Source organism: Leuresthes tenuis, unplaced genomic scaffold (genome assembly GCF_036924035.1).
Source record: "Leuresthes tenuis unplaced genomic scaffold, fLeuTen1.0.hap1 SCAF_8, whole genome shotgun sequence".
NCBI classification, from domain to species: domain Eukaryota; kingdom Metazoa; phylum Chordata; class Actinopteri; order Atheriniformes; family Atherinopsidae; genus Leuresthes; species Leuresthes tenuis.
Genome location: NW_027325362.1, coordinates 15,868,957 through 15,892,045, shown reverse-complemented (window position 1 = coordinate 15,892,045; position 23,089 = coordinate 15,868,957). Strand labels below are relative to the sequence as shown.

The window sequence follows — 23,089 nt, the reverse complement described above, 5'->3', positions numbered from 1 at the left end:
CCTGTGGAGCTCTCTGCTATCCTTTAACCATAAAACATTGATCTTTGCATCCCTGGGGAGGGTGTTTAGCTTTTGTCTGACCGGGATCAGGTTCTTCTTGAGATTGATAGGACCATAAAGGAAAATGTAATAAGATTTGATTATCTTCAGTTCGTTACTTAACCGAATAGTTCTTCCGTGTATTTGTCTGTCGGCTTGTGCTGATTTCATTGGGTGGTCTGATTAATTGCTGCTGGGTTAATAAACTGAGCAAGTTTAAATCCATCCCCCTCTGGGAAGTGAGGTGAAGGTCAGGATTTTCAGCTTCCTGGCTGAAGCATCACTTTGCTTTCCTTCCTTCTGTCCCTGATCTTCCCACATCATGTTATGCTTAATCTATCTTACCTTGAGATCTTCCTGGATAATGTCCCTCCCCGGAGACAGAAGGGTGTGGTTCTTCTTCTTTAAATGAATCCAGCTCTCAACCAGCAGTATGACACAAATGTGAATCATCAGTATTTGCTGCTTCAGGATGAAAGTACTTTCTTCAATAGCTGCTCTGTTCTTTAGTTCTCTAATGCATTCTTATCTTGTGTGTTGGTGCCAGTTCCCAGCACTTCTCGGAGTCTCCTTTTGTTTTTTGTGCTGATCCCCAAGTCATTAGTCAAGACATCTGCACAAATGGTCAGATGTAATTCTGTACTGAATGTCTTTTTTTTTTCTTGCACATTTTGATAAGATTATTTGTGCTTTGTTCTCATATCCTTTTCTCACGTAAGATCAGAGTAGAGTTTCTTTCTTCATCTTCTCACCTTTCATTGAAGGTACATATAAAGGTCAGCCTACACATAAAGATGACTTTTCAGGCTGACTGAAGTGACCCTCAAACTTCAGTTGGACTTGAAATTTAAATGTTTGATCTCAAAGCTGCATTATAACATCCAAAGGCAGTTTAAAAGCTTCTGACTTGACAAAAAAAAAGTCTGATTCAGTGTTTGTGGTGCTCCAGTCTAGTCTAGTCCAATCCAGTGACTAAAGCTCAAGATATTTCAGCCTCAGCTGCTTCAGCTTTGGAGTCTTGTAAAGTGCCCAGCCCTGAATACAGAACATTGATGGCACACATTTCAAACTAAAGTGGCTCGAATTTTGGTGCCTATATCTTATGCACAACAGTGTAACGAAAAAAAACGGAAAAAAAAAACCTTGTTCCTGTCAAATGAAATTTGAATTCTTTTTTAAACATGAGACTTCCACAACCCCACAACCCATTTGCACCACACTGAAAGAAATTTGCACATTTATTTTGTGTTCATCACAAGCAGTTTCATCTCGGTTCAGCACATATAAGGATAGGTGGCTCAGCCTCACCAGATCAAACAGTCCTGCAGCTCTTTGACAAAGTCAGAAAACCGAATGGAGTGAGGAGGCAGGAAAGTCTCAGTGTTACTGGCCGATAGCAACACACTCAAAGGCTGCAACCCAAAAACATTCAGTAAAAGAAGAGGAAAATAAGCCAAAGGGCAGATATCTGCAGTGAAATACACAGACACATATTCAAAGTGAGTCACACAGACAATTAAAAAAAAGGTATAAATGTAAAATGTAATGGTAAAAAACCCAGAAGAAAACCCCAACATTATCAGGTCTTAAAATGAAGTAAAGATATTGCCAAAATACAGAAGTAGTGTATGAAAAGTTAAGTCCAACTTTACGGTTTTCATTGGAATTAAGAGGGTAGCCTGGTGCTGCTAATCAAATTAACTTAACCAAGCAGCGGTTTACTTGTCTGGAGCGATAATTCCAAATAGCGGGGACTTCATCATTCTACAGTGAGAAAGATTATTCACAAACGGAAAACATTCAAGACAGCTCTCAATCTTCTCAGCAAGTTCACAGGGTCTGACTGGGCTCAGAAACTGTAAAAAAAACTCAAGAGCTACATGTCAGAGTTCATGACAGCATACTAAGTACAATAAGAAAAAAACTGGACAAGTATGGCTGGCTTGTAAGGATTGCCAGGAGAAAAGCCTCATTGCTGCTTAGGTTTTAAGTTGCATTTGGACCAACCACAAGACGTCTGGAACAATGTATTTTGGGAAAACAAGACCAAAGTGAAGACGTTTGGTCATAATGCGCAGCACCGTTTTTGGTTAAAAACCAAACATATTAGCTCAATACTGTCAAGCACGGTGGTGGAGGGGTGATGATTTGGGCTGGTTTTGCAGCCCCAGGACCTGCAATACTTTAGTGAACCATGAACTCACTCTGTATACCAGAGTATTCATAAGTCAAATGTGAGGCCATCTATTCGACAGCTAAAACTTGGCTGAAATTGGGTCATTAAACGGCGATTGCAACCACAGAAACGAATCACTAAAACAAAATCTGCGATAAAAAGAATACAAATGTTTTAAAAAGGTGTTGTTATGGCTAAGTCTAAGTTTCCATTGCTCAACCTGGGTCAAATAACGTCTTGGGATGTTACAACTAACTGTACATAAAGAAATACCTGTAAAACTCAGTCTAGTCAGTGATAACAGGGTTATAAAGTGAGGGCCAAAATGTCTCCATGACACTGATCGTGTGAAACATGCATGGGAGTTTGGTGTGAATGTTTTTCTTCTTAGGAAAATTCTACTCATTCTGTTGACAGACCACTGGCCATGTGTGGGTTGGGCTGTAGGCCTGTGGGTGCTGGCTGAAGAATGCTTATCTATACTTGGTCATGTGTTTGGTTCCTCCTCACATTCATTTTGAAATTCACTTGAAAAGTGGAAATGGCGTCACTCATTAAGTGGGTTCTGCCCTGAAATAAATTTCACACTTAATCAGCATTTCCTGAAAAGTGACGTGATTAAAGCTATAGCAGTGTTTATGTGGTTGGCAATGAGCTCATGTCAAAACTTCCGATTTTTACTCTAATGTGTAAAAACAAAACAAAAACGAACGAAAACCACTCAATTAATAATTGACACATTTTAACAGTTACAGTTTCTCTATAACATTTACAGTAACATTTTCAAAGGTAAGTCAGATGGACACAAGCAGATAATATGGATACTGATGGTTGTTGCACTGCCCTTCTTCAGTCATTACAATACAAATATCACAAAGTCAAATGAGACAAATCAGTGCCTCATACAAAACACCTGACACACTACACCATCTAAATACTTGCTCCTTTGGTGTAAATGGTGGGAGATTTTCAAGACTGAAATGACAAAACAAAGTTTAGAAAACAAGATAGGATCAAAACTATGAGTTAATATGAGTGACATTTTTGTATCAGCGTGTGTTTCCTTTTGCTTTGTACATCTCCAGGTGCCGTGTCAGATCCTCAATACGCATGTCTTTTAAGTGCACCAGATGCTCTAACTTGTTCACTTTCATCTGCAGGATCTATGCAACAAGGATACAAAAGGAAAAGGTTAAACTAGAGGAAGTTGCTGTAAAGCTTTGAAGAACCCAATGTGGTTCAAGGAGAAGTTGCACAAACGAGTCATCGTTCTGCTTTTTTTTTTTTTCTTTTCATGCAGATGTGGCAAAAGAAGGAAAAGAAAAAAGAAAAAAAGCTTGCATCCGCTGAGTTGATGCTGACTCACTGACCACTGCTGACACAGGGTGTGACACATACACAAACACTCACACAGACACACATAACTGTAACAATGTTACAGGTGGTGAGTCTGTGTGACAAAGCTCTTCCCATACAGGATATAAAAATGGAAGATGGTTTTGTACTGCAGATGTTCTACCAGTCAGCAGTGTGTGTTTCCCGCAGTGTGTTTGTGCATACCTCCACAGTCTCCTGCAAAGCCATGACAGCTTGGTCTTTTTCCTGCAGGATCAGCCGGAAAGTAGGGTCCATTTCGGAGGAAAACTTTACAGCATGCTGCAGTTTCCTGCCCAATGTATTTATAAAACACGTATCATCACCTTTGTTATGATTATCCTAATTATTTTTGTAATTATCATCATTAAGACAAAGCAACATGCTTGACATACATGTTTTTCTGTACGTTCTTCTCATCTTTCTTCATCTCTGCCAGCTGAGCCAGAAGTCTTGCCTCAGTCTGGTGAACTTCTAAAAAGAAGCAAAACAAAATATTCATCCAACTATGATCTAAATAGAAGAAAATATTAAATAAGAAAAAACTACAGGGATTAGTCTGATAAATCTTTTGGGCATGACTAAAGTAAAGAGATTGGGATTAGAGGCAGATAGGTAAAGAGCATGAGCAGACAGAGAGGGAAACATGGAAGCTGGATAACAAAATACTGGCTTTCAGTCAGCAGTGCTGAGCTCAGGCCAGTGATAAGGGTCGCCTGGATGTTGGTTACTGATAAGAGGACCTAAGCCCCGTCTCTGACAGTGGGTGAGGTGCAGATGGAAGAGGAAAGAGCAGAGGGAGGAGGTGCTGGACTGAGGTCAGCTTCACAGACTAGCTTCAGAAACAGATGAAGTGCGGGAAACGGAAGAGAGGCACATCACCAATTCACACCCTAAGGTTGTGGCACTCTCTAATCAGTGCTGTCTGCTGCCTTCAAAAGGAGGTTATGCTTGTGTCACTGAGTGGCCACTGCTATCTCTGGGCCTGTTAGCAGGGCACATATGCTGACAAGATCAGCATGCAGGAGAAGATGTCTTTACAGTGACAGTCAGCATTGACATTAGTCATTAAATGGTTTTCTAAAACGCAAAAAGCACTGCAATGTCATTTTGATTATGTTGATCTGGTGTTTATCAGCTAACCAGCATATGCAGCATTATAGAAAAAGTTTAAAATGACATTTCCTTCCCTTTAAGTGCTAAAAAAAAGGGCACATTTCAGCAATGTCAGCTAACATTTCCCTAAAAATACAGCAACAAAATTATACATGCCGCACAAGGTTTGAGTCAAAACACAGTCATCGTATTTTTGTCTAATTCAGCAGATTGACTGTCACTAATACACTTGATTTCACTTGTTTCACTTTGTTTTGTTACTTCCAACAAACTCTTAATCACTCTCCTGTAAAGTGATTGGCTGTAAGGTCAGGTAAGAGGGGAAATACAGTTTGTTCTACGTATTCACCGTAAAAAAAGAGAGAAAAAAGACATGTTAGTGTATGTTCAAAGGCAATAAGAGAATGACAACTTTACCCGTGTGAGGTTTCTCCCGGTTCCTTGTGTCAAAGTAGTCCATATTCTAGATCAAAAAGAAGAAAACTAATCAAAGTGTTGGCAGTCAGACCACAATAATTCAACTTTCGTAGTTAGGTCTCTAACAGAAAATTACTCATAACATGTATGTCTTAGTACACACTAGTATATTGTTTGTATTGTGCTCCAGTCTCCTGTCAATCTTCTCCCTGAGGGTGCTCAGTAGAGGCTCGATTGCTCCAGCAGTGCTCAATACAATTCTTCTCACTGTCTCCTCGGGCACGTGAAAGTCCAGCTTAGAAAACACCTTCCTGTTCATACAGAAAAACATATGTTTTTAATGCGGCAAAACAAGGGAAAAGCAGATAGCGTGCAATTCACTGATGTGCCCACAGAGACCGCTGTGTTTACTCTACAGTCCCATTAAAATCTGTAGTTCGCTCGGAGGCTTCCAGTGACCAGGGAGAGGTTGAGTGGGCGTATTTTGGATGTGTTCTCATGACCAGATGAGTAGGCCCAGCATAAAGTTGGCCTTAGTGTTTGTAGCAATGTCTACCATTTCTGTCAAGAGCTGTTAACCGAGCTGTAACTTTTTGAGTATGTGTTTGTGTGAAAATGTACTCATTTTTTTTTTAGAAATATTTTCTTAGCTGCTAAGTAACAAATTTTAGATTGTGGTTGCTGCCTTTTTTATAAATTACTGTACAGTAATGGTGAGAATTACCGGTGCCTCTAACATCCCTTTGAATGGATTAGTATAGTTGGAACAATTTACTATCATAATTCAATCATTTATCATTAATTGTTCATTAAATCTATATTCTATCATTTAAGATATTCGGACATAGTGTAATGAAAGGAGTGCCCATAATTATTAACAGGACTGTAGATTGAGCACTAATTTGTCAATAAATGCAGCAAACTTCATCTTCATAATGAATACACACACACACACACACAAACACATTTATATATAAGATAAGTGATAACTGTCTTGCCTGTTGAGGAGGTTCCAGTTACTGAGCTTTTGCTGCGCAGAGTTTGCAGGTATATAGTTGTGCAGGTCAACAAGCTTTGGGATGAAATGTTTTACAACCTCAGCAGCCATCACTGCAGAGGGTCCAGCAAGGAGACACAGTCAGTGCACGAGTAAATAAATACACAGACAGACATGTGAGCCGATAACCTACGCAAACAGCCAAATAGGATTATTTTCTTTTAGAAGGAAAGGTACGTGACAAATGAATGCGAGATCATATTACTCCTAATGCTTGTTTGGTTGTCAGCTTCCTGTGGACTGCTGACCGAAGGAAAAGCTAAGTGCGCTACCTCCGTCGCTGAAGTCTCTTGAAATGTTTCTTTTAGGCCTGGACAGAGGTATTTTGTCTATCCAAGCGAACAAATCCTGCAGTTCCTCATCACTGAGTTCTCGGTCCATCATTCTTAAAGAAACATCTGTTTCTTAACAGTTGTTAAAAATTCGGTTAGCTTTTTAGCTTCCCTCAACACAGGTTGTTTGAGACGTTGCTAAGCGACCGATGAACAAACCATGGCGACACCATTTATGGCGTGAAGATGTAAAAGGTGAGGAGGGGAAAAATGAGCATTGTGTGACGATTCAAATTTATTGAATATTGGACATAAATGCAAACAGGAAATCTCAAAAAAACTTTGCAGGACAAATCAAAGCAAAATATCTCCATTGGCAGTGTAGATAAATATAAAATCTCTTTAAGAATTACAATCAAGATGTCAGATGATAATTCAGTTAGTACAAAAAAGCTCAAAAGAAAAAAATTTACCTCTCCGCTTTCGAAAAATATATCAAGTGCCCTGTTGGTGCAGTGGTTAGACTACCGAGTGACTCAGGGACCCACTAGGCACTAGGTTTCTCCAATAACAATAGCAATATAGATCCCCAGAAGAGACAGAAACCATCCAAGATGAGACACAAAATAACCACAAAGACAAACTAATAGAACCCTAATAGACACAAGACCATAAAGCAATGTAAAATTTTCACCAGATGTTTCCAACAGAAACAAAATGGCTATAAAGAGAACAGCCAAATTGAGACATAAAACATCCTTATAAGATGTACCATGATCATGAAGAGACACAAACTGGCTACAAATAGATGCAAAAATAAATAATAAAAAAAAACACTTAAAAAAAACAAGCAAAGGCACATAACCATTTATGGACAATGACATGATGACAAATAGTTGTGAAATGTACAAAATTGGTTATCTAAAGTGGGACAAAAAAAACAAACAACAAAAGAGAGATAACAATCTAACACAAAAGAATGCAAAATATCTGCTTGATAAATAACTGCCTTAAATAGCAGCTGCGGTTGTGGATGTTCCATGTGTCTTTCAGCTTGGATGTCTTGGTCCTCTGTTGGACAGTGGATGGGTTTTTACAAATATGTCCCAGGGGACAAACTGTTATATGTCCAGTGTTGGAGCAACATTTTAAAATCCCTTTATATTATTATTTTTTTTTTTTAAAGGCAGTACCAAAATCACAAGTAAAAATAGCAACAGATTAAACAGTTGCAACATTTGAGTGTATTTACATTCTCATTATCGTTCTGATTTTTAGTCTCATCCAAGTTTAGATTATACTCTGGAAACTAAGTTTACATGAAACATGAGAAACCCGGTTATTCTTTGTATACATGACCTTGTAAATATCCAGGTTTCTGATTATGTACGCGCACAGTCGTGTCTAATTTCCTTTATTATCTTGGCCACTGTGATCTTAACCAGCAGAAGATGTTTAGAAACCTGGATAAGATGTTTATATGCCACAGAGTGCTGCTTTCTCTCAAAGTACTCTAAGTACTATCTTCAGGTTTCTGAAAGCGAAATGCAATGTACAAAATGTAACCAGGATCATTTAAAAAAATCCAGTAATAACCAGGATATTGGTCCGCATGTAAACAGAAAGATTGACAGTGCAGTTGCCCTCAAAAAGAGTTCCCAAATCCTTGAATCAAGGCAGATAATCATTTCCCTTAAAAACTAAATAAAAAATCATTGTGGCATGAAAGCCTTTCGTCATTGATAAAGCACTCAAGTTGAGTCTGTTGAACATGGCTTCAGGTTTGCATCAACTGAAGGCTGGCATTAGCATGACACAGACAATGGCATTCCTCAGAGGGGGACATAATTGCCATAATAATAACAAGCGTCTCCTGAGAGAATCCTCTTGGTCCTTGAAGGTGAGATTAAAAAAAAAATCTTCTTTGCCAGAGAATCTCAGTGTCTCAGTGGGTGAATTATTCCCTCTGTCATCTTGGCCTGCTGGGGGGCATCAGCGCAGATTTACCTCCAAGCTAGAAAAACAAATACTGTTAGCACACATTTGTTTCCTCAAACTCGGCCTTGTGTGTTTATTTCAGTGCTTCAGTCCCAGCTTTTCAGTCAGAAGAATTTGTGTGCTTGCTAACTCACCAATAATGAGTAACTGCTTATTCATAACACCGCTATGTTGGGACTATGCCAAAACCTTCCTTATAAACGTGACTGGCTTTATTAGGGTTTAAGAATGTCTAAATTCCAATTGCTGTGAAGCTGAAGGTTGGAAAATCCAAGTCACTCTGTCTACTGTCTGACTACATACCAGCTGAGTGTGGGGCAGGGAAGACAGGGCTGCAGATGTCTTTGGTTTCACTGGAGGCATCGGAGGTTTTGGCTTCGTGATCTTTAAGAGACGGGAATGTATATTTCACAAAAAAGTAGCAAAGGCAAGGACGGTCAAATGTGTGAATGCAAACAAGAGGTCTAAGTGGGTTTTAATATCACTTACTGGTTTTGTAGCAAGTGGAGGAAGAGGTCGAGATGGAGCTAGTGGCTTATTCTGAGAGGTAAAGCAAGCAACAATTACAACAAGGAATACATTATTTTAGAAAAACAAACGTTTCTTCAAAAGAAAATACATTTTTACCTCAGTATAAGTTGGCAGTCTAGAAACAACTGGTGGCTGCATGAATGTTCTTGCAATCTGAATAAAAACATTAATTTAGTAGCTGAAAAACAAAAATTGCAAATCATATTACATGTATGTCAATACAAAACAGGAGCTCAAACTACCTGGCGAGTCTCAGATGACTGAGGTACAGCTGGCACCTTCTTGGGAGGCTGTAAGGAGAGAAAACAGAAAGAACAGGAGGCACAAGCTTTATTAGTCTTTTTAAATCTAAATACTTACTGGGATTTTAGATTTGACTTTAATAATGTCCTATTTATGATTTAGAATTGCTCGCTGGTTATCAGAGTGTGGCTCAAAATGCAAATGTTTGCTGTGTCTGCAGCTTTATATTCAGACCAGCTGCCATTACATCTAATGACGAGGAGATACTATAAAGCTAACATATATTGTGTAAGTGTATAAATACACTCTGGTGCCAAATGCTAAAAGTCTAAAATGGAAGCTCACCTCTGGAGCTGCTCTGCATGGCCTCAGTTCTCCAGACTGTGGTTTGATGGTGGCAGATGAAAGTGGTTTACAGATTTGAGTGACTGATGACTCCAAAAATGTAGGTCGGCTAATGTGTGTGGTCCCAAGACGAGGACTGCCTCGTGTACTGCTTGACCGAAACAGTGGGTTTGATTGTCCTGAGGAAGCTGGAAGGCATCTGGAAAGAAAAGCAGACATGAGCTAAAAATAAAGATGGGCAAGACGATGAGATTTGTTAATAAGTCAAAATGCAAAAAGTTATTCAGTTTTAAAAAATAAAAGAACAAGTTGCTTCTGCACCTCTTATTTGGTTGCCTTTTCCTGATGCAGTACATCAGGATACCGATAACCAGCACCAACAGCAGAAGTAAGCCAACCACCAGCGACACAATGAACACAACCAGGCCCGACTCTACACACAGATACAAAACAGATTACGTCGGTGTGCTTTCATTGCTCAAGGATGAGAAATAACATACGTCACTGACTCAGGAAGCAAAATTCACTGTAACATCATTACTGCATTTGTACAGGCTAATAGGGAAATTCCAATCAGTCAGTATTTGTTCATCAGAACAGACAACAGTTGTTTTAGGGTCTATGAGAAGTAATAAATCTGCCTGAAAATCAGAGTCATGAGTAAATCACGGCCTTTTAAAAGGTCAAGCATATAAAGAGGCAGACACACAGAGAAGAATCAGTGCTTATGGGTGCTCACAGAAAACACATAACCAGTACAATACCTTCGGTCACCTCTGACTGCTTCGCGTTACAGAAAGGCGGAGCCCAGCCAGGATCGCAGTGACACTTACTCTCATGGTTGCATACCTATCAGAGAGCCCACAGTTAGTTCTGTTGTTAGCCTCCACAGCACTCTAAAGTTTTGAGACATCAACACTTTAACACATGCTCTCACCCCATGGTTGTTGCATTTGGATGAGCAGTCATTTGTTCCGTACACTTTTATGTTTCTGACATCTTCACACCGTTGATTGTAGCACACCTGACAAATAGATAAAGACATTGTGAAGACAATGACCCCCACAGAATCTGCTGTACCTGAAGGTTTCACTCATGCTAACTGTCAGAAACAGTTTTCTTACCATATTGTTGCCACACTTGGTGCCAGTAGGTACCATGCCCAGATCTGCGGGGTAGTTATCTTCAGGTTTCATGGTTGCCTCATTGCATATGACTCCACTTCCTACGTTGTAAAAGGATTTCCTGGATGTCACTGGAAACTCCCATCCTCCGGAGCAAAAAAGCTTTCCACAAGATTGATCTCTGTTACCGAAAAAACACAAGCAATGATTTTGAAAAAAAGAACACAAGCCCAGTACTGCATAAGCACTGCTGTGGTGTAAATAACATACCGGTTGGAGCATCTTTGATTAAACAGTGTCTTTCTACAGCTTCCATACTGATAGAAACAAGCATCTGCAGCTACTTCTGCGTCTGAACAGAATCATAAGAAAGAAGATGGGGTGATGTTTCTTGATGCATCAGTATGAAAGTATATATCAACCAAACTTTCACTCATAGGTATGTTACCTGGTCCCCAAAGTCTTTTGCAGTGATCTTGCCGTGACGGGCATTGTCCATTGTAGCAGTATCCTCTTCCACGGTTGCATGGCAGGCCATTTTGGGTGAAGGCATCAGCTGGACAAGCTGCAGAGAGGCCAGTGCAATATTCTGCCAGGTCGCAGTCTCCTGCTTTTGGTCGGCAGATGCTGTCTGTCGGTTTCAGCTGCAGAGCGCAGAGAACCACAGATGGTGATGTATCAACTACTGAAATACATCCACTCACACATGACTAGCCAGGCGGCAGTCAGACTGTGTCTAGATACATGCTGGCATAATTAGCATCGGTGTGACTTTGCACATCTAGTGAGTCCTTGACATAGTGAGTAGTACTTACTTGGCAGTTGCGGCAGCACTCTCCTTCTGCACACTGGGCTCCTACATTCAGCTTGCAGGTGGTTGCATTGCAGCAGGGATTCTTGCATTCCTAAGAAGCAGAATATTACAAATCAATTTAATTTGTGGGATTTGGTTATGTCGAATGTTTTCTTGTTGAGTAAAGATGCACAAACCTCCACGGTGCCACAGTCACACTCCTCTCCAGGCTCTAAGAAGGCATTTCCACACACTGGCCCGCCATAGATGCGATTAGTGGAGGGAGTATCGAGTAGACAGGCAGGGTTGACCTCCTCCAAGAACCTGCTGAGCTGCTGCTGACTGCAGCTGCTGAACAGTTCTGGATACACGAGACTAGAGAGGGAGATAACAACACCAAGGAAAAGAGAAAGAAACAATTATCTTATCTTTTGGTGTCAGAGTTGTAGATATGGGAGAGTTAAAGAGCAGCAGGAAAACTGAGCTTACCCAACACTCTCAGCCATGATGCAGCCTTTCTTTGATGTGAATGAGCCACAGACACAGTTGTCGGTATCGTGGATCAAGCCCAGATTGTGACCCATTTCATGTGCAATAGTTGAAGCCACTCCTATTGAGTTAGTGTTGTGGTCCTGTGTGTTTTAAAGAGATAATTTACGTTAAACGTACATCACAGGATTCCCTTTCATTACCGTTTAGTTTTCACATTTTTTAATCTGAAAATTTGAAATACCTCATTGACAGCTCCGGAGTGAGAGGTGCACATTGCATTGGTGTTTGCTAAGCCAACAGTGGAGCCATCAAAATCCACACCCCTGGACAAAGGAGAGGCAAAATGTTTAGACAGCCGCTCTGACCGCTTAAAATATTATTGTGGCATATGACATCTTACGTAATGAACTGTGCATTGTCATGTTTGGTCCTTGGCAGCAAGTGCTGTTGACGCCACTCAAGGAAGCGACCAAGGGTGAGCTCAGCATTGGTGCTGACGTCGATCTGATCTCTGTATGACCAGATTTCAAGGCCAACCAGCATCACACGAACACCCACAGGCCGATACAGCTGCAAAATGGCAGAGCGTAGAAAGGATAAGTTGAGTTAAAATTAGTATTTTTGAACGTGAAAGTGTGTAAAACACGTAATGCAACAAGCCACAGTTCTGGCAGGCAGCCACTGTTGGGGCTAATGCAGTCTGGTGTTTCTTTCATATTAGTTCTAGTATGCAAAGAGGATTATGAGATATGTGTGAAAACTTTCAGTTTAAGTGTGAAGATTCACAGTTGAAGTTCGATTTCAGAGTGAGAGAACATCTCCTTCCTCTCTTCCTTTTCTGGTCAGATTCCAGTCAGTAAAGAACAAAATATCTTGAATGACAAACCCTTCTTGTCTGACAGACTACATAGAAACAAACATACCTTGTCCACGTGATTTGCTATTTCAAGCACTCTGGCCTCGACTGTCTTCTTACTTCGAAACTTCGTAAACTAGAACAAATTGTTATGCAAATTAGTGTTACAATCGGCTGCATCTCACACACAAAACAGTCACTCATTCCAAAGTATCGCTGTCAATCATGTCAGATAAGCTACATCCAGAGATTCAATAAGAAAAAGGAAATGAGGAATCAAACCTCTGTGTTGTCCACCACCACAACCAGCTCCACCGTCCTCGGTTTTCCTGTTTTGTCTTTGGTCTGAGCTCTGCTTTTCTGAGAAACACAAAAGGTGAAGGATGTTAACAAGGATAATCATATGCATGTATGCATGCATTTAGTTAGACCCATTCATCAGTTCGAGGCTGTTTATTGTAGATAGATTTAGAAATAGAGGTGTAGAATGCCTCCCACTTGTCTGACCAATGATTAAGACTGGCACTCTTAAAGAAGAACAAAACAACCACAAACCAAACAGATACTATTTGTTGGTTATTTTGCTTCTCTGACTGTGCATCTTGCAGTTTTTACTAATTTAGCATTTTCATATGGCCATTTTGGGCCATTTATATATCCTTTTGCTTATGTTGGATCTCTGTGGTTATGTGATACATTTTTTTCATTACATTTTTCCGACGCGTCTTATTTTGTATTTTTTATCAAATTTCTTTTTTCCCCTTTTTGTGAATTTGAATTGGTTTTACATCTGATTTTGGTTGTTTTAGGTCTCAATAATTTTTGCTCCATTTCTTTATTACATGGCCCATTTTGTATTGCTTCATTGCTTTTTTTATGATAATTAGGTCAATTTTGTTGTCTGACTTTTCTTACTTTTTTTCATCTCATTGTAAAAGCATTAAAAAGTTCCCCGCTGCAATGCTTTTATTCTATGTAAAGCACTTTGAATTGTTTTGTACATGAAATGTGCTCTACAAATAAATTTGACTTTGACTTTAAAACTGCACAGTAAAATATTAGCATCACAAGTCTATATATTTCATCAATGTGTCCATGTTGTGTCTTTACCAGACTGCCAAGCTGGAATAGTCCAGACGGACGAGCTCCATGATCATAGAAAGTGGTTGTGTTTCCATGGGAACAGGAGCTCCGTTTCCTCCTCAGGTGTTTGTACTTGTAAACAGCATGAAGACCCTCATCACCGTGAGCCTCAGAGCTTTGTCTGCCAGCCTGCTGTCCCACCTCCTCACTGGTCAGGGGTTCAATGAGGTACATCTGGTCTTGGAGGGTAACAAACCCCCTGCAGTGCAGGAAAAAGAGCTTGTATAGATCAAATCGCATGATTGTCTTTGTTTGCTTTTTTACTCTCAAGTCTGTTGACACTAACAAATGAAAGTCTTTCTTAATAAGAGAGGATGATCAAGTTTTCAGATGCAGAGCTACATGCAAACCTAAGGGTTTGTGTAAGGGCGAACATGGATTCTGAAGAACTTATCTTCACTTCAGACTGGACAAACTGGTAATGTCACAGCAGGAGTCCCATATCATCGTGTGTTTAATTAAATTTGACACTTACTTAAGGTGAATAGTCGCCTTTTTGTAATTAAAGCTGAAAGCTCCTTTACTCACTTCATTCCTGAACACAATCCAATGCTGGCAGAGGAATCCTCCATTCCCACAATGTGCCCATGGTAGTAGCAGTGAACCTGAAAAGATTTTTGTAAAAGAATTGAAGGAGAAATTTAGCAATTTCCCGTCTGATTACACATGAGATACAACATGTGCCTTGGTCAGAGGAAATGACTAATCTATCCTTATATATAAAATCCTCCTCCACAAAAGGATTGCTGCATGTCATCTCACATTATACGGAACTTTGCTGTTGAGCAAGTTATGTTTAAGTTTTCTAATATTTTGCAATCAGCAGAATTGGTTAGAACTGGTGACAAAATATCAAACAAATCTTTCGTTTCTGATGTAACAATCAATGACATGTAACAATCAAATTTCATGATAACATTGCACAATGGAGGATCTTCATTCATTTGGATCTTAATTAGTTTGGCTAACTGTATGTTGTATGCTTTGATTAGAATAAAAACTACTTTCAATAATCTATACAGTTTATGTAAAAAATTAAAGGAAGAAAAAGCTACATACCCCAAGATCTGGAGTAGCAGACACTTGGGTTCCCTGATCAGAATAGTGCGTCACAGTAAAGTGTTTCCCAACAAGATTTCTGAAAAGACAGTGGTTTGTATATCAGAAAACACTGAGAGAGCAACATATGTGGATCCTGTATAGGTAAATGTGACAAAATTTCTCACTCGTTCTTTTCCAGATGTAGAGTGTAGTTTCCCCCTGCGATATTCACAGAGTACTGGAGCACATCAGGGTATTTCTATTCAAACATACAAACAAAGCAGAAGAGTTTTGTCATACATTCTTACAAGTGTAAAAGGCGTATTGAAGTTGGCTTATAAAACATTTAGAAATAGTGAGAGTCACCTTATGTGTAGCAGCATCACTGATAAGAGACGAATCCTTCAGCCTCTGAGGTAGCACTGTTTGGTACTTTATGACATGAGGCAGAGTCTTCATGTTGGCCGCAATTATTCCTGCAAGTATACAAGGGATGGTTTATAAGAAAGAAAGAAAGAAAGAGAGAAAGAAAGAAAGAAAGAAAGAAAGAAGAAAGAAAGAAAGAAAGAAAGAAAGAAAGAAAGAAAGAAAGAAAGAAAGAAAGAAAGAAAGAAAGAAAGAAAGAAAGAAAGAAAGAAAGAAAGAAAGAAAGAAAGAAAGAAAGAAAGAAAGAAAGAAATCCCTACTTACCCCATAAGGAGAAGAAAATACATAAAAAATATCCTAAATGTGTCATGTTGCGCTGTTGGACGGATTCTGTCATTGTGTGCTGGAAGTCTGAGGGAAATGTCTTCAGCTCTCCGCCCATCTACTATGTAATATCCCGTACATTAGCATCTGAAGCTGAGCAGTCTGGGTTTTCATTCTCACGCGGTAAAAATGAAAATTTCCCGAGCTCTGTTATATCACAAGTGTACAAAATTAAGTTACAGACATGTAAAACTAAAACACGTTTGCGTTTAGAAACGTACATTCACATTTTTTTTAAAATATTTTTTTAGTTTAGTGAAAGATACGCACTTAACGATGGCGTCATAATTATTCTACATTTATGAGCATAAACGGGTTACACAACAGACATTTCTTTAATTATAGTGATTTTAAATATTTTTTTCCGGCAGTCAGAAAGTTCTCCACTCAAAGTCACGGTAGTAAAACTCACACTGAGATTTGTCGCCATCTAGAGGTGAAATGGTAGATGGTACACTCGCACTCTGGTTGCGGTGTTCATCCCTCTGACTATCCAGTATCTAAACGGACCTCGAGAGACTTTTTTGTCATTACTAGCATGCCACACTGGTGAATATATATCTTACTTAAAAAGCTGTCATTATGTAAAAGTCACGCTCTGTGTTACTTTAGAGTTAGAGTATAGGTGCATACAAACGCACATGAAATAGGGTTAATATGATATGTTTTAAAACATTTTTTTATGCAAGAAAATATTAATCATTACAGAAAATAGTAGGAAAGTTCAAAGTAACACACTTTTTTCTTTTTCTTTTTAATAAAATAGTTTGTATTTTAAGTTTGTCCCGTGGGCGGCGGTAACGCGCCATTTAGTTGCTGACAACTACGACCGACATTTCTGTGACGTTATCATCTCGCGCCAAAGATAACCAAAACACACATTCATGCGTGGACCGTGAGTAATTTTCCAGTGAAGAGATAATGAAATTATCTGCAAACTGTGCTGCAGTCGGAGTCGACCCAGCTTCTAATGGAGGAAATTGTTATGTCAAGAAGTAGAGATGAAGACCGTCCAACAGGAGCCTCGGAACAGCAGCAGAGGACGCATCCAGAGGAGGGAAACCCGTTCAGCTTCACTCCCCAGCGCATCCACCTGAACAAGGACCACGAGCTCTTTGAGGTAACGTAGCAACAACGAACCGTGGCCAATTACGAAAAAGTACGTGGTGGTAATGTCTGCTGTTCCATTAGCCAGCTGCTAACTAATATGCACGCGACTGCTGTTCAAAGGATGGGGACATTCAGCGACACATGTACCTACAAGACCTCTACATCTCAGAGACAGAAGACAGGCCAGCGCTCAGGTATGACAGCTACGAGCCTGCTTGGCTGAAGTTGGCCTCAGTGAACCAGCCACAAACAGACCTTTGTATATCCGCCACAACACAGCAAGGAATACTGAACGTGCAGCAGAACAAGTGATAGAATATATTTGAACTGAAGCTGTTCAGAGATACCTGTAAATTATGTTAATGTTACTTTACTTTCATCACATTGTGTCTGAAGCCATGTTAAAATGTCATGATATGCGAATGTCAAATGTAGCTTTCACTGAAATTTGTGACTGATCTGTGTCTTCATGTCAAAATCGATGGGCAGTGCAGAATATCTCAAAGTCATCTCATTTTAGTAATCATAGATAATCATCCTAATCATTGGGTGGTCCACATCCTTCCCAAAGGCAGGCAAAATAAAACATGCTGTTGCAATTTTACTCATCAACTGTGGGTTTTCCTCTTTAATCGTAGCCCAGTGTATAGCTGGCAGTCACAGTCCTCCTCTCCTTGTCCCGTTTCAGTGTGTCAGAGTTTGCCTGTCACATCTCTGGCTGCAGTGCAGTCTTCAGCACATTGGAGGAGTATGAGCACCACTACAACTCCCTGCACAGACACGTGTGCTGCTCCTGCCGTCGTTCCCTGCCGAGTGCACGACTCCTCGACATTCACATTCAGGAGTGGCACGACTCTGTCTTCGCTGTCCTCGCTCAGAAGCAGGACATGGTAAGTCAGTGGCTCTCACCATCTTGCGCTCTGAGCAACATGTCGGGCTGATGGAAACTTTTTAGGTCAAAGTTTGAGGGCAGTAACTTAGGCGGTTGTTTCCGCTTCCGCTTATTTGCACTTTTCAGTACCAGTGTTTGGTGGAAGGCTGCGGACTGAAGTTCAGGACGGGCAATCAAAGGAAAGACCACTTAATAAGAATTCACAAGTATCCGCCAGATTTCAGATTTGACAAAAACAAGAAGGACAGGTAAGACTTTGGGTACCATGTTTTGTCCACTAGATGGCACCAAAGTGCGTGTACAAATATGACTGCATGCTGTCATCCTTCATGAGCCTGTGGCTGTGTTCAAGAGAAAATATACATTTTATTGTGTGTTTTTGAAACTCTTCTATAGTTAAAACCACATATTTAGTACTCAGTGAGATTTTGCTTTGAAGCTTTTTTGAAATCCGTGTGTTACATGTGTTTTATCTGTGTTTTGCTGGCACAGTTACAGTTGGAAAAAAAGAGTGAAGTTATTATTTTTGCCTCATACGGGTATCTTACATCTCATATTTCTGTTGCTAGAACCATAGAAGCAAAGAGACAGCAGCAGAAGGACACCGCAATGGAGGTAGTGGGCGATGTTTGTGAATCTGAGGGTGTGTGTGAGGTTATGTGCAACTCACTGTCCAACCAACCTGAGCAAGACGAATTCATGGAGACGCACGTGTCCCAGGAAGAAGCCGCCTGCACTGCAGGCTTTTCTGCTGCAGCTACGGGCTCAGAAACAAACGCAGCGCCGCTGAAACCGCAGTACTCCTACAGGTTGGTCATGACAAAAAACACAAGTGCCGGTTTCAAGAGTAAAATTTGGGGAAATTTCTCCACCGAAATCATTGGGTGGTAAATTTTGTGCCATAATGTAGTTCAGTCTGGCTAAGCTAATTATCACTTTGTCATTCATATGAATTATTTTATTGAAAAATACGAGTTATTGTTGGAACATTTAGAAGTTTTTACTTAGTTACCTTATAATGACAATAAAAAGAACGCAGGTACAGATTCACATCGTTGGTCTTCTCTTCTCTCAGGGTTCCTTCAACTGTGTGCTTTGGTCATGGCTCAGTCCGAGGCTTCAGAGGACGACGGGGCAGGAGGAAATGAAACACTGCTATTGAGTTTTCTGCTTGCTGTCCTTTGGAAGCACCGTTTTCTGCCCTTTCAACACAAGCTACTTGCCGTCATGTGTGTCATTGTCTTCAAATAAAAATATTTTTTTGCAACATAAATGTGAAACACAGAATCACTCATTTAAGTGTTGAGGGTGAGATTCCCTATGGTTGCCGTGTGCTCTGTTGGTTGTCGTGATGACATCTTCCTGTGAGGTGACAGGACCAGTTATGCTGATAAATATTTTTAATCATTTCTAAAGAAAAGTTCCACTAACTGGGCCTTGTGTAGGTGGAAAATGTGTCAGAGGGATGCAGTGCAGCTTTAGGGTATGGTGTGGATGTTCTTTGAATCCACAGGAAGTGAAGAAAAATGAGAGGAATGTCGGACTTAACATAATAGGCTTTAATAATCTTACAAAACATGTTTTCACCCTTGACATATATAAAATACACTGTACATTAATGACCGATATGGATCTGTCAGTCATGTTTAGCACTTGGAGTATATAGAAAAATATAGGCAAGGTTTTACTTACATTTAGTAACACGACTAAATGACCATGAGAGCCCTTAACTGTTCCAAAACATTCTTCTTTCAAGGCGATAAACAGTAAAGTAGATTTATAGATGATCTGTATTGCTGAAATGCAGAAATGTATTCATTTAAAAACAGCATGGTTTTAGACTTTGTTGATAAAAATTCACCTCAGAAGATCATTTGTTTCATAGTTAAGTCACTGTGCAGCAATTGAGAGCTAAAGTATAGCAGGTAAACATACTTTTCAGGAGCAAAACGCTATTTACAGACACAGTTTTCATCAAAACAACATCTAAAAGGCACCAATAAGCTGTTATTAGTCTGTTCCATTAAGGGTGGGGGTGGTGGAAATGTGAGCTATTACACATCATCCATAATAATGTTGGAGTTGATCCATATTTAAGAACTGCTTCTGCCCAAAGGCGGGTTTCTCAGTGAGACTTTGAAAAATGTTCCGACTATGGGCTGTAGAAGTAATTAAGGATATCAAATTCTACAAAAAGTTAGGTTTTAAACTGCCTGGGCCATCTTAGAGAGAGATTAAAGGATGACAACTCCTCTGAAGATACAAAATTCAACAATGAATTAAGTTCCACAGCTCCTGAAAGTCTGTGAAAGTGTTTGTTTTTGGCAAACTTTCAAAAATGAAAGTTCACATAACAAGTTCAAGTTTCTGCAGAAGAGTGGGGATGGATCATGGTTTGCAGACATTGGTGATTAGTAGGGTCAGTTTCATGCTATTTGTTGATTCTAAGAGAAATTTAGAAAATAATCAGTTACCTTTTTTAATATAGATGCCATCAGTGTTTTGTAAACTCAGAAATGCTCTTTAAACATATTCTAAGGCCTCTGGGAAGAGAATAAAAAAATATATAAAATAAAAAAACACGCACACATTGTCTTTTTAATGACTGCAGCGAGTTCTTGTTTTCAGTCCAAAGCTGAATGTCTTCAAATATTTATAACGTCTTCTGTCGCAACAATAAAATGAATGAATTAAGAAAAACCTTCGCTGGAACAGAAACAACACAATTAAGTCTGAAAATTGCATCCGAAAATATGCTCTGCGTGAATCCGTCATAAAAGCGTTTAATGAATGTTGACAAATTATTTACCATAAAGTAAAACTGAGCAATTTTACTAGAAATAAAGACTTGACAGTCGTGCAGAAATAAGTGTTATTGCTTCTGTTCCTTAAATAACGGACTATTTTGATATTAAGCCTATTGTTTAGTCAAAAAATTGTGTAAAAACATTGTTGTACTTTTAGATTTTTCACTATAACGAAAGATTATCTTGATATTTAGTATGAAATTAAGAAAGAAAGAAAAAAGGTTCCACAACATGGATATTTTGCCATTTTTTTCTTTTGTCTTTTTGCCGCAACAAGGCATTTTTAAAGGCAACTCTCCCGTCCAAGCAGCTTAAAGTTAGTGAAAGTTAAGACAAATAGTACATCCCATAAGGTCCGCTGAATAGTCCTGGCACAGGTAAGGCAGGTCGCGGTCCATTCAGAGCCCCGAACAGGGCCGGTGCGCTCATGGGTGCGCTGAGTGGGAAGGGGAAGGCGAAGGCCGGGAGCAGCGGCTTTGCGGCCAGCTTTAGCTTCTCCACCTCGGCCTCCTGCAGTCTCTTGGCCTTGGCCCGGCGGTTCTGAAACCAGATCTTGACCTGGGTCTCTGTGAGGTTTAGAGAGCTGGAGAACTCCGCTCTCTCCGCGATGGAGAGGTACTGTTTCTGACGGAACTTCCTCTCCAGAGAAAGCAGCTGAGAGGTTGTAAAAGGGGTTCTGGGTTTCCTGTTGTTCTTGTGTTTCCGTAGATTACATGGGGTCGGACTGGGAAGTCCTGGAAATTGATGTATAAAGTCAAATCACTTTTATAGCTTAATGTTTGGATTACGCATGGACTACATCAACTAGACCAGGAAAATACCAACTAACCAACCAGTTTTACAGGATTTACAGGATCTATTGAATAAGTTAGCTAGACTTAAAAAAAACAACAATAAAACCTCATTGCAAAGCTACATTCCTTAATCAGCTGTAAATTTATTAAAGGATGAAATAATCAAGTATCATCGCTTGCCACGCCATTTTTTCCTCATAAGTGTGGCTGCTCCTTGGAAATATCTGTATCATTTCACACTAACACTGAACTATTTTTTTTTTGTTGTCAAAGTTGATTGATTTTCTTATATTATTTGCGTTCCAAAACCAAACAGACCCTTGGATATCTTCGATATTTCTCAGAACCTATAAAGACAGAAAACATCCTAAACTCACTTGTTGGGGATGCGTAAGGACCCTGTAACCAGTTACTCGTCTCCTTGTCGCTGAGGTCCACCGCCTCCGGTTTGGACCTATAAACTCCACTCGGTGACGCACACTCGGTCTCCTCCGTGCGGACGTAGCCTGAGCCAGGCTCGGGGGAGTGGAAGCTCCTGCATGAAGGAGTCCTGTCCGATATGAGGGATTCCACGCTGAAAGGGAGATCTAGATTTTTCGTTTTACATCTTCGAACAGGTGACAGGTCCAGCTCGTCACTTTCAACCCCACTCGCGGCTCTATCCGCCGGAGATGTCTCTCCAGGAGCAGCCGAGGGCGGTGATCCCTGCGCAAGATTCATTATGCACGACTGCGGTGCCATGCAACTAATATTCCTTTCGCTCTCCCCGTTACTGTTTATATTAAGCTCACCAGAGGAGAATAGTAGCGATATCGCCAAGATTCCTCCGATGGTGCGCAGCTGCGTGGTAAACTTCAGGTTTTACGCACGGGCTTGCCTCTTCTTCAATGAAGTGCCATAAGTTCCTCTCCCATCTCGGCGTCTGCCTATCAGACTTTAGACTCCTTCACGTGACTTGGTTACACCGGTATCTGATAGGCCAAACTTCTGATGACAGAGATGTGGCTGATTTCGTGCTCCGTGGTTTTTGACAGATGTAAACCTGTCAGCAATGGTATAGAGCGCAGTGTCATGTCATGTAAGGTAGGTCAAATGTCGACGTGCTGCACCAGCAAGAAAGCATTTACTTACATACAGTTGAAGCTGCACAATATTTAAAGGGTGCAGTGGGTAAATGAGCTAAATAGAAAGGTTCTTATTTAACTTCAAATGCTAAGAATCAGATATTTCAAGAAGGATCAAAAGGTTCAAATTGGTGCTCAAGTGTCTCAGATTCATTTTTTGATAAAGATATATTCGTACATCCAGCTATCCCAGAAACCGTTATACTGAAACATATCACTCCAGTCATAAAAAAGTGCAAGCTGATAAAGAAAAAAGAATATCACCCGCCTCTTTCTTAAGATTACATTATGTTTTAACCAATCAGTTCTGATGCTGCACGCAAAGAAATTAAGAGGCAGGAGTTGTCTCAAAAAAGTTCATATGCTATGTTGCTCTCGCTGTACCCTCCAAGGGTCCAAGCACTGTATCTTGACAAAGAGTACATTTTTGTACATTTTTGTCTGTATCCCGAATAACACAAATATCCTTCCATGTTGTATCAGGAGGTAAAAGAGCTAATCAAAACACACATACCTTTAAATTGCCAAATACATTTTTATTTCATTTCATCCACTGGTTTTCTGCATGCTTCCTCCTGTTCAGGGATGAGAGACC

General features: G+C 40.0%; 4 protein-coding genes across 4 annotated transcripts; 1 reads left to right on the top strand and 3 right to left on the bottom strand.

Moving 5' to 3' along the window:
• Positions 1-3,264: 3,264 nt before the first annotated feature.
• Positions 3,265-6,563, bottom strand: spef1 (sperm flagellar 1). Its single transcript, XM_072390383.1, has 7 exons — positions 6,452-6,563; positions 6,121-6,232; positions 5,286-5,433; positions 5,123-5,168; positions 3,985-4,063; positions 3,776-3,881; positions 3,265-3,378 (listed from the first exon to the last, which is right to left on the bottom strand). Exons 1-7 carry the CDS (start codon positions 6,561-6,563, stop codon positions 3,265-3,267), a joined length of 717 nt encoding a protein of 238 aa, XP_072246484.1.
• Positions 6,564-8,379: 1,816 nt separating this feature from the next.
• adam8a (ADAM metallopeptidase domain 8a) lies at positions 8,380-15,779 on the bottom strand. The gene is made up of 25 exons (XM_072390382.1): positions 15,708-15,779; positions 15,384-15,493; positions 15,203-15,276; positions 15,036-15,114; positions 14,505-14,581; positions 13,944-14,175; positions 13,116-13,193; positions 12,901-12,969; positions 12,378-12,547; positions 12,219-12,300; positions 11,975-12,117; positions 11,683-11,860; positions 11,508-11,597; positions 11,141-11,336; positions 10,963-11,044; positions 10,693-10,873; positions 10,506-10,592; positions 10,333-10,417; positions 9,890-10,001; positions 9,569-9,767; positions 9,223-9,270; positions 9,077-9,133; positions 8,939-8,989; positions 8,753-8,833; positions 8,380-8,465 (listed from the first exon to the last, which is right to left on the bottom strand). The coding sequence occupies exons 1-25, from the start codon at positions 15,751-15,753 to the stop codon at positions 8,421-8,423; spliced, it is 2,652 nt and encodes an 883-aa protein (XP_072246483.1). The 5' UTR covers positions 15,754-15,779; the 3' UTR covers positions 8,380-8,420.
• Positions 15,780-16,589: 810 nt separating this feature from the next.
• On the top strand, positions 16,590-19,029 carry znf511 (zinc finger protein 511). The gene is made up of 6 exons (XM_072390381.1): positions 16,590-16,887; positions 16,998-17,071; positions 17,566-17,767; positions 17,896-18,017; positions 18,339-18,578; positions 18,845-19,029. The coding sequence occupies exons 1-6, from the start codon at positions 16,738-16,740 to the stop codon at positions 18,915-18,917; spliced, it is 861 nt and encodes a 286-aa protein (XP_072246482.1). The 5' UTR covers positions 16,590-16,737; the 3' UTR covers positions 18,918-19,029.
• A 278-nt stretch (positions 19,030-19,307) lies between these two features.
• msx3 (muscle segment homeobox 3) lies at positions 19,308-22,261 on the bottom strand. Its single transcript, XM_072390380.1, has 2 exons — positions 21,748-22,261; positions 19,308-21,310 (listed from the first exon to the last, which is right to left on the bottom strand). Exons 1-2 carry the CDS (start codon positions 22,109-22,111, stop codon positions 20,904-20,906), a joined length of 771 nt encoding a protein of 256 aa, XP_072246481.1. The 5' UTR covers positions 22,112-22,261; the 3' UTR covers positions 19,308-20,903.
• Positions 22,262-23,089: the final 828 nt, after the last annotated feature.